General features: G+C 41.9%; 1 protein-coding gene across 1 annotated transcript; it reads right to left on the bottom strand.

The window, feature by feature from the left end:
- Window positions 1–3,336: 3,336 nt before the first annotated feature.
- si:dkey-106l3.7 lies at window positions 3,337–11,299 on the bottom strand. The gene is made up of 6 exons (XM_036977351.1): window positions 10,325–11,299; window positions 8,046–8,210; window positions 6,055–6,238; window positions 5,868–5,947; window positions 5,126–5,223; window positions 3,337–4,397 (listed from the first exon to the last, which is right to left on the bottom strand). The coding sequence occupies exons 1-6, from the start codon at window positions 10,985–10,987 to the stop codon at window positions 4,313–4,315; spliced, it is 1,275 nt and encodes a 424-aa protein (XP_036833246.1). The 5' UTR covers window positions 10,988–11,299; the 3' UTR covers window positions 3,337–4,312.
- Window positions 11,300–11,468: the final 169 nt, after the last annotated feature.

The following is an 11,468-nucleotide window of genomic DNA, read 5'->3' as shown; positions in this document are numbered from 1 at the left end:
GTGCATAACAACTAGGGTAGTCATGATCAGGTGCATAGCAACTGGGGTCGTCAGGATCAGGTGCATAGCAACTGGGTAGTCATGATCAGGTGCATAGCAACTGGGGTAGTCATGATCAAGTGCATAACAACTGGGGTAGTCATGATCAAGTGCATAACAACTGGGGTAGTCATGATCAAGTGCATAACAACTGAGGTAGTCATGATCAAGTGCATAACAACTGGGGTAGTCATGATCAAGTGCATAACAACTGGGGGTAATTATGATCAAGTGCATAGTAACTGGGGGAGTCATGATCAAGTGCATAGTAACTGGGGTAGTCATGATCAGGTGCATAACAACTGGGGTAGTCATGATCAAGTGCATAGTAATTGGGGTAGTCATGATCAAGTGCATAACAACTGGGGTAGTCATTATCAAGTGCATAACAACTGGGGTAGTTATGATCAAGTGCATAACAACTGGGGTAGTCATGATCAAGTGCATAACAACTGGGGTAGTCATGATCAAGTGCATAACAACTGGGGTAGTTATGATCAAGTGCATAACAACTGGGGTAGTTATGATCAAGTGCATAGTACCTGGGGTAGTCATGATCAAGTGCATGACAACTGGGGTAGTAGGAGTGGAGATCCAATAAAAGGAGCATAAATTATACAATTATATTATATTCAATCAAGATTCAGTAAGGATAACTAAATCTCTGTTACGATTGCATTAATAAGTGCCTCAAATCTCATTAATTGGGTATCGTTTTAGTTTGTTGCAATGAAGATCTATTCAAAGTATGTTTCATATCTTGGTACAGGGCATAGCAGCACAGAACAAGTGTTCTGAACAAACATTACTCTTTCATTTAAGACAGCATATTTATTCTTCTTTTCACTTTTGGTATATTTGGTATACTTAAAAGGTCCAAAGCAGCCGTTTTTTTTTATCTCAATATCAAATAATTTGATATTAAACATTAAGGACACTTGCTCTTTCCATGACACAGACTGACCAGGTGAATCCAGGTGAAAGCTATGATCCCTTATTGACGTCACTTGTTCAATTCACTTCAATCAGTGTAGATGAAGGGGAGGAGATGGGTTAATAATGAAGGATTTTTAAGCCTTGAGACATGGATTGTGTATGTGTGGGCAAGACAAAAGATTGAAGTGCCTTTGAACGGGTTATGGTAGCAGGTGCCAGGCGTACTGCTTTCTGTCGAGAAATGCAACGCTGCTGGGTTTTTCATGCTCAACAGTTTCCCGTGTGTATCTAGAATAGTCCACCACCCAAAGGACATCCAGCCAACTTGGCAGAACTGTGGGAAGCATTGGAGTCAACATGGGCCAGCCTCCCAGGCTGCCAAAGGTGCTTCCACCAAGTATTAACTATGGGGTGTGAAGACATAAACAATCAATACATGTATCAACCTATGTGTCATCAAAGAGGGTCAACCAACTTTCTGGTAGAGAATACACTGAGTACTATTATTGTTGCCCATAATAAAGCGCAGTGTGCTATGATAAACTGCATCTAATGGCTTTAATGAGATGGCAGCTGTGTTCATATACTGTAGATGATGTCATCATAGTCTGGGACCAATAGGAATGTCGACTGAACAATCTGCTTTCTACTATTTACCGAGAGGCATGACCTATTTCTTAGTTTTACCTGCATTCAGTACTAATTCAGGTCTATAATGTTTTTCTGTAATACAAGAGGGCAGACTGTAGTTCAGATAGAGCCTGGTCAACTGTGGCGGCAATCGCATCTACAACAGTATCATCGGCATACAAGTGCAGGTTGTCAATTTTGGTAATATAAACAGTGAAAAGTACAGGACCCAGAATCGAACCCTGCGGGACACCTTTCGTTATGTCCAGAAAACCTGATTTAACACCATCACATTGAGTTTATCTGTCAAATAATTTTTAAACCAGTTACATGCAGCCTGGTCTAGGCCAATTGAGGAAAACCTCTAAATTAGCAGTGAGTGATCAACAGTATCGAAGGCCTTTAACAGGTCAATGAAGGGGGCAACACAATGTGGCCTTTTATCCATACAGTTAACCACATAATTTATAACTAAATAACTAATGGGGCGGCAGGTAGCCTAGCAGTTAAGAATTTCCGGAAAATCTGCCGATGTGCTGTTGAGCAAGGCACTTAACCCTAATTCCTCCTGTATGTCGCTCTGGATAACAGCATCGGCTAAATGACTAAAATGTAAACGTAAATAACTAGGGATCCAGCAGAGATAGTGCTATGACCTGGTCTAAAACCCCACTACTGAACAATTAGAATACATTTCAAAGATAAAAAAGTTCTTAGCTGAGAATTAATCAAGGATTCTAAAATTTTAACTAGGCAAGAAAGTTTAGAAATAGAGTGATAATTATTTAGTTCACAAGGGTCACCACCTTTGTGAAGGGGGAGTACATGGGCCGCCTTCCAAACGTTGGGGATAGTACCAGATATAATCATCAGGTTAAAATATGGGTTATTGATTCAGCAATCAGGGGGGCAGAGAGCTGCAGCAAAAATGGATCAAGAATATCAGTGTATTTTTTATTTACATCAATCATAAGCAAGGCATCTAGCACATCACAAGTAGTAAATTGTTTAAATGAAAACAAAGATTAACTACAAGTTGACGGGTTAAATGTTGAGTCAGCGAGAGGCTGGCAGAGTGAAGAGCAGTCTATTGATTGACCAGGGTCAATTAAACCACCATTTCTCTCAAGTAAAAAGCCTGTCGAGATAAAATTACGATTAAAAGCATCACTTATCCCATTCTTCTCAGTTATAATGCCAGAGTCAGACAGGACTTGATTAGGCAGGGAAGAAGATGAATTTGTATGCTTCAGTGCATTTGCTGTTTTTCAAAATTCTGAGATATAGCATAAAAAATAGCTTGATTTATACTGAACAAAAATATAAATGCAACATGCAACAATTTAAAAGATATTACTGAGTTACAGTTCATAGAAGGAATTGAAATAAATTCAATAGGCCTGAACCTATGGATTTCACAACTGGGCAGGGGCACAGCCATAGGAGGGGCCCAACCACAGCCATGAGCATAGGCCCACCCACTTGGAAGCCAGGTCCCCACAAAAGGTCTTTATTACAGACAGAAATACTCCTCAGCACCCCACCCCCCCTCCTCAGACGATCCTGCAGGTGAAGAAGACGGATGTGGAGATCCTGGCGTGGTACACATGGTCTATGGTTGTGAGGCCAGTTGGATGTACTGCCAAATTCTCTAAAACAATGTTAGAGGTGGCTTATGGTAGAGAAATGAACATTGACAACATTTTTGAGAAATAAGCTTTTTGTGCTATGGAAGATTTGGGGGATCTTTTATTTCAGCTCATGAAAAATGGGAACAAGACTTTACATGTTGCATTTATATTTTTTCTCAGTATAGCTTTCGTAATCGAGATAGTACATCTGCTTCTCAGTTGTCCGAAAGATTGTCAAATTGACAGTTGTCTGAAAGATTGCCACCTTTCAGTTTTCCTTGCTTTGGCCCAGGTCTGATTTTTACATCTTAATGAGCTCAGATAGCTCATAAGAAAACCAACGGTTATATTTATCTTTGCCTCTGAATTGTTCAAAAGGGGTGTGTATATGGAGTGAAAAAATATGGAGGAGACATTTTCTAGAGCCAACTCAGGATCCTGAATACAAGAGAGAGTGGCTAAATCAGATTATAAACTGGGTGGTTTGAGCGCTGAATGCTGATTGGCTGAAAGCCGTGGCATATCAGACCATATACCACGGGTATGACAAAACATTTATTTTTATTGCTCTAATTACATTGGTAACCAGTTTATAATAGAAATAAGGCACCTACGGGGTTTGTAATATATGGCTAATATACCATGGCTAAGGCCTGTATCCAGGCACTCAACGTAGCGTCGTACATAAGAACAGCCCTTAGCCATGGTATATTGACCATATACCACACCCCCTCGGGCCTTACTGCTTAAACAGATGTCATGTAAAAACCCTTGAGGAGAAACATTTTAAAAAGTTATCTTCTTAATTAAACGAGGATTCATATTTTGATGTTTGGTATCTTTAAAACATACTGTGGGACAATGATCACTGAGATCACATTAAAATTCCTATTTAACTACTAAGAATTAGACAATAAATATACATGTCAATATCCATATAATGAGATGACTAAATAGATGTGAGTCCTATTCATCCATAGCTTTGTGTAAAAAGTGCTACAGTATGCGTCCTCATTCTCCAAGTCTTAGAGGAGGAATGTTACCAATGACTGTAATGTTGGAACATTCTGCTCTTCTCATTCTGGCACAGCTTTCCTGCTCCTGAACAGCTGTCCCAACCAACGCCCGCTAGCTTTCTTCACGGATGAATTCATCTGTTGGCTTTATGTGAAAGAAAAATCATGCACCAGAACCATTAAAGATTACACTGAAATTAATATTTATGTCTTACAACATAATTCCTTAGATGTAGAGCGAGCACTGGTGTACCACACCACACTCTGCAGCCCCCATTGTGGGGGGCCCAACAAACACTGGTTGGGGGCCTTTCCCCCCCCAGATAGCATATGAACACGTCATAAGCCATAGCAAAATGTTTAGTTTTAAAACTGAAACATTTTCTCTCTGCCTCATGGCAAAATGTGTAGAATAACAAGAAATTAGCTTTAAAACTACACAATTTTCCCTTAGCCTCTTGGCAAAATGTGCAAAATAGCATGAGATTAGCTATAAAGCTGCACATATTTCTCTCTGCCCCATGTGTAGAAGTCCTAAAACATATATTTTTTTTGGGGGGGGGGGGTTGGGCAGAAAGACCTTGCGGGGGGCCTCGCGAAACTGAGGTAGGCCACTAACATAAGCCTATGTGTGATTGTAAACAAAGAGGCCATTTGGGATGGGTCAGAGTGAATTATCATGAACAGATGCCTAGGCTAAATATGTGCTCTCCACAGCTCCTCAGCACACACTGCATTATCTATGCAACAGTGCATCATTCCCATTTGGCTGCCATGTTAGAGCAGCCATGGACATTTTATAAGAGCATCATGCACAGTATGACAACACACACGCACACACACACTGTCCTCTAGGTGTCAATGTTGTCTCACCTGGATTTCTCTGTGGTCTCCCTCCTCAGAGAGCCAATCTTCAGCTTCCAGGTCTTTGTCCTACTTCCCTGTTCTTTCTTTCCTGCTTCTTCTTTCTCCTGGGGAGAAACATACAGTAGATATTTGTCAACGGAGACATTGATGCAGACTCATTCAAAACACATTTACACATAGACACAAGCATACTTTCACACAGACATACTCTACCATAGGTTTGCATGCATCTAGCAACACACACAAATACAGAAACACAGCTTAAATATCAAAATCAAATCAAACTTTATTTGCCACATGCGCCGAACACAACAAGTGTAGACTTTACCGTGAAATGCTTATTTACAAGCCCTTATCCAACAATGCAGTTCAAGAAGAAGAAAATATTTACCAAATAGGCTAAAATAAAAAGTTATAATAAAAGGTGACACAATAAGAATAACAATAACGAGGCTATATACAGGGGGCACCGGTACCGAGTCAGTGTGCAGGGGTACAGGCTAGTTGAGGTAATCTGTACACGTAGGTGGGAGCAAAGTGACTACGCATAGGTAACAGACAAACAGCGAGTAGCAGCAGTGTACAATTGTGTCTATTTGAGTGTGTATACAATATGAGTAAGTGTGCATGTGTGCGTGCATGCTTGTGTTTGTGTGTTCATGCATGCTTGTTCCTGTGTGTGTTTGTGCATACATGCATGCTTGTGTGTGTATGTGTGCGTGAGTGAGTTGAGTTCACATCATCTCACCTGCTTTTCATCATCCTCGGGATGCTCAAGCAGATCCTCTATAGTCCGGTACCTCCTTCCAGACACTTCCTTCCCCTTCTCTAGAACACACACAATTCAAAACCTTCAGTTTCAACCTAAATACACCAATGATGACACAGTATTTGACAGTTTACACTGTGGGAATTAACATTGGATGGTAACTCACTTAGATGTCCCATCATGAGCACTGTGTCCGATGTTGACCTATGTCGAAAATGCTGATGCACATTACTATTGCTATGAGATGATTGGCGGGGTAAGTCCTCATAATCTTTGACTTCAAGTCTTTCATTGGCAGAGGGGCCGCCTTCTTCTGAAGCCTTGAAGTCACACTGGTTGTGTTCTGAATTCTATACGGATAGAAACATCAAGTCAAATGTTGGTTAATTACAGTTGATGTCGGAAGTTTACATACACCTTCGCCAAATAGATTTAAACTCAGTTTTTCACAATTTCTGACATTTAATCGTAGTAAAAATTCCCTGTTTTAGGTCAGTTAGGATCACCACTTTCTTTTAAGAATGTTAAATGTCAGAATAATAGTAGAGAGAATGATTCATTTCAGCGTTTCTTTCTTTCATCACATTCCCAGTGGGTCAGAAGTTAACATACACTCAATTAGTATTTGGTAGCATTGCATTTAAATTGTTGAACTTGGGTCAAATGTTTCGGGTTGCCCTTCACAAGCTTCCCACAATAAGTTGGGTGAACTTCGTCCCATTCCTCCTGACAGTGCTGGTGTAACAGAGTCAGGTTTGTAGGCCTCTTTGCTTGCACTTGCTTTTTCAGTTCTGCCCACAATTTTTTTATAGGATTGAGGTGAGGGCTTTGTGATGGCCACTCCAATACCTTGACTTTGTTGTCCTTAAGCCATTTTACCACAACTTTGGAAGTATGCTTGGGGTCATTGTCCATTTGGAAGACCCATTTGCGACCAAGCTTTAACTTCCTGACTGATGTCTTGAGATGTTGCTTCAATATATCCACATAATTTCCCCCATGATGCCATCTATTTTGTGAAGTGCACCAGTCCCTCCTGCAGCAAAGCACCCCCACAACATGATGCTGCCACCCCCGTGCTTCACGGTTAGAATGGTGTTCTTCGGCTTGCAAGCCTCCCCCTTTTCCTCCAAACATAACGATGGTCATTATGGCCAAACAGTTCTATTTTTGTTTCATCAGACCAGAGGACATTTTTCCAAAAAGTACGATCATTGTCCCAATGTGCAGTTGCAAACCGTTGTCTGGCTTTTTTATGGCGGTTTTGGAGCAGTGGCTTCTTCCTTGCTGAGCGGCCTTTCAGGTTATGTCGATATAGGACTTGTTTTACTGTGTATATAGATACATTTGTACCTGTTTCCTCCAGCATCTTCACAAGGTCCTTTGCTGTTGTTCTGGGATTGATTTGCACATTTCACACCAAAGTACGTTCATCTCTAGGAGACAGAACGCATCTCCTCCCTGAGTGGTATGACGGCTGCGTGGTCCCATGGTGTTCATACTTGCGTACTATTGTTTGTACAGATGAAAGTGGTATCAGGTTTTTGGAAATTGCTCCCAAGGATGAACCAGACTTGTGGAGGTCTACAATTTATTTTCTGAGGTCTTGACTGATTTCTGTTGATTTTCCCATGATGTCAAGAAAAGAGGCATTGAGTTTGAAGGTAGGCCTTGAAATACATCCACAGGTACACCTCCAATTGACTCAAATTATGTCAATTAGCCTATCAGAAGCTTCTAAAGCCATGATGACATTTTCTGGAATTTTCCAAGCTGTTTAAATGCACAGTCAACTTCGTGTATGTAAACTTCTGACTCACTGGAATTGTGATACAGTGAATTATAAGTGAAATAATCTGTCTGTAAACAATTGTTGGAAAAATTACGTGTGTCATGCACAAAGTAGATGTCCTAACCGACTTGCCAAAACTATAGTTTGTTAATTAACAAGACATTTGTGGAGTGGTTGAAAAATGAGTTTTAATGACTCCAACTTAAGTGTATGTAAACTTCAGACTTCAACCGTACCTGTTACACTGACTGTGTCAATGGTCACAGCACATCTTGTCAAATATTGACTTGTTTATATACCTTCATCCACATAATTCTTTATTTACACATGATCCTGAGATGCCAAATGTCAACATATCTTTTTACCTGGCTCCCCTGCTGCTCCCGGAGAGCATCCATCTCCACCTGTAACCCTTGGTTACGTAGCTGTAGCCTGGCGATCTCCTCCAGCATCCGGCATACCTGCTCCAGGTAGCCCAGCCCAGGGGTGAGCCCCTCATACTCCTCCTCACGCACATCCTTCTCCCTGATCTGTAAAGACGACACATGCAGGAAGGTAACAGTGCACATGGAAAAGTATACAGTAAATTAACTCTGGTGTATTACTTCACAAAACATTTATTGCTCAGAATAGATTAGCAATCTAAAGCTATGACTTCTGGGGCAGCAGACCTAACTAATCAGCAATGCACATTTGTTGCAGATACGTGGTAGTTGAGTAGTGGCCTGAGGGCACACACTTAATGTGTTGTGAAATCTGTTGTGAATGTATGGTAATGTTTTTAAAATGGTATAACTGCCTTAATTTTGCTGGACCCCAGCAAATACAAATACATAAAGTGCACCGTCATTAGGAGCAGGAAATAGATTTCTTCCCCAAAGAGAGCTAAGCTAATGAGGTGGCCTTTAACTGACCTTTGCCCTCCTCATAAACACTCAGCACCCTGTCTCTGAGTCCTGGCGAGAGCAAAGACCTCCACATACACCGACTAATCTCCCCATTTAATAAGACTTAATGATCCTCGATTACTGAGGCAAACATGAAACACAAGCATCTCTTTGCTTCATTACACCAAACATTGTCAACATGACCACTGGATAATAACTACACAAAGAGGAATCCTTGGTGCAGAAAACGGATAATTTGTGTAACGATTAAATACTATCTCCGTCAAAATGAGTAAATCAAGAATTTTCCCCCAATGGGACTGCCCTCGCTTCCCCATCTGACGCAGAAGCGCGACATGTCCGTCACAGTCTTATCAACAACACAGCAGACTGCTCAACACATCACCCACACACTCCATCTTCCCAGGCAGCCCCACACCAGCTTGGCTCCATTCCACTCATTCCTGTTGCTCACCTGGACAGACTGGTTCACTGTCTGATACTCTACAACAGACTGTAGGCCCGGATGGATACTGTCATTTACTGGCATAGTAACAAACACCACCTCGTGACCCATGCAACCCGAAATTGTTCAAACTGTTCCCACCCTTCTTGTTGGCGGAGAGAAAATGTTGCCATTTTAAAGATCATTCCCTGCAATTCTACACATTTGGCCATGAGGCTTGATAGAAAATGTTGCAGTTTTAAACATAATTTCCAGCAATTATACACATTTTTCCATGTCTTGTGTGTGCTATGGTACCTGAGTGACTCAACAAAATCAATGTGGGCCCCCTGGGGCGCTGAAGCCCCTGGGCACATAATCCTGTCATGATAACTACAATATTTAGATAGCTAGATGGGTAAGTCAGGCTAACCAGCTAACATAGCCAGCAATTGATCAACTGGACATCTGATTTGACAGGTTTAAAATAGCTCTCCAATGTCTGTCAGTGAATGAAATAACAAGAGGAAAACTGCCCATGCACTACAACATTTTGAAAATACATTCTACTATTACAACTCTCAGCAGCAGAAAGTTAAAAGTCTGAGTTCCTAAAAAAAGCTAACAGATTTAGATGACAACCCACAGACACGACACTGATTCAGTCGATGCAATTAGCGTTTGTTTTTCTGTGTGTCTAACTGTGTGTGTGTGTGTGTTGCAACTGTTAACTCTGGGAATGGTAAAACGCTCATTTCCTCCCTGACATTCCTTCAGTTCATTGTAAAAAAAAAAAGACATGAAAGGATTTATGTTCGGTATACCGCTTGAACATGACAATGGACTTCTGTCTGGCATATTGTGTAATATGTTTTTGAGTAATAACATATGTCATAACAACAACAACAACAGTGATAACAATCCCGATTCTAATGTACGTTCAATACATTTGGGAATAAACTTTCAAATGACTACTGAAAATGTCCTATACAACCAAGAAGAGGAAAAAATTGCCAAACATTCAGATGGTGGAGATTTTGGAAAAGAAACTCAACACTATGGATCACTGTCTAGTCCCATTACATTGACATTTTAGTCATTTAGCAGATGCTATTATCCAGAGCAATTTACAGGAGCAATTATGGTTATGTGCCTTGCTCAAGGGCACATGGACAGATTTTTCACCTAGTTGACTCGGGGATTCGAACCAGCAACCTTTTGGCACAACACTCTGAACCACTACTACTTTCAAGGTAAGAAAACAGTCAGAGAATCATGAGATTGAAGTAAACTCCTTTCAATATAAACCTACCTCTGTGTTTGTCTGAGCAGGCAGTGTCTTGTGATGTGGGCAGAGCCCTCCTCTGTGCTGCAGCAGAGCCGTTGAGGCCTGTTCTTCCACTACTGACTGGCTGACTGTCCTCCTCAGACCAGCACTCCCTGACCTGTGACTTGTCCTCTGTATATGGGTCACTGTGTGAGGTGATGGTAGTGAAGCCGTGTGACACCGCTGTCGGGGCACAGCGTCTCTGTCTCCAGAGTCTGCCCTCCTCAGTGCCTGCTCCAATTTTAGGTGCATGACCGCAGCCAGCTCCCTGTGCCGCTGAGCCCTGGGGCAGAGGGACAGGGAGGAAGAGGAGCAGGAAGATGGCAGAGAGAGGACAGGAGAGCATGAAGGAGGGGTAGAGGGGAATCCATCCTCGTCACTGACTGTAGGATCAATATCTGTATTACTCGTGGACACAGAGGGAGGAGAGGAGGGGAGAGAAGCCTCAGAACAGATCTCCACCCCAGAATCCTCTGTATCAGACCGCATCAGTGTCCCCACGTTAGATTTAGACATGAAAGTGGCCCCTGAAAGCATGAGGGAATCTCCAGATTCACCTCCTTCCCACTGGCCCTCCATAGCTACTCTCTCCTGGGGGCCCTCAATCACCCAGGTCTCCAGAGGATTGGTAAAGCGCATGAAATCCATTTCAAAAACCCAAATTCTGTCCCCTCTTCCTCATTCTTCTTCTGCTAAATGGTAGCAGCACGAGGTAGAAAATGAAAAGTCCCTGGTTTAGAGAAGCCCATAATCATTAACTGAGGTGAGTTTGGGATGTAGAATTTGAAACATCCCTGATGCTCCGCCTGCATTCTTATGACACACCTCCTCATCAATCATCCTGTCACGGCGCTGATGCTGCATGCATATGGAGGCCTGTGTGGAGCGGCTGTTCCCCGCAGGTATGACAGGGGCAAGCCATGACAAGGCCAAAGTGATAGCAACACCATGTGTCAGTCCCACAGACTGACTGTGGTGCCTCTCAACCAGTTAGCTGCTGATGAAAGATCAATCTTTCTGGACAATAATACCTTACATAACAGAGAGGTTTGTCATGTATGTGAGTGGGTAGGTGTGATGTGATGTGAGACAAGATAGATTGATAAGACAATCTAGGTAAAGCATCTGT

This window comes from Oncorhynchus mykiss, chromosome 5 (assembly GCF_013265735.2).
Source record: "Oncorhynchus mykiss isolate Arlee chromosome 5, USDA_OmykA_1.1, whole genome shotgun sequence".
NCBI classification, from domain to species: domain Eukaryota; kingdom Metazoa; phylum Chordata; class Actinopteri; order Salmoniformes; family Salmonidae; genus Oncorhynchus; species Oncorhynchus mykiss.
The sequence above is the reverse complement of the archived record's forward strand: the minus strand, read 5'-3'. Positions and strand labels throughout refer to the sequence as shown.

Excerpts from the sequence above, each read along its gene's own strand:
- si:dkey-106l3.7 (XM_036977351.1), bottom strand. The coding sequence starts at position 10,987 with ATGGATTTCATGCGCTTTACCAATCCTCTGGAGACCTGGGTGATTGAG. Across the intron at positions 5,948-6,054 it reads GCTCATGATGGGACATCTAA|AGAAGGGGAAGGAAGTGTCT; the intron begins GTGAGTTACCAT and ends TGTGTGTTCTAG. Across the intron at positions 5,224-5,867 it reads CCGAGGATGATGAAAAGCAG|GAGAAAGAAGAAGCAGGAAA; the intron begins GTGAGATGATGT and ends GTTTCTCCCCAG.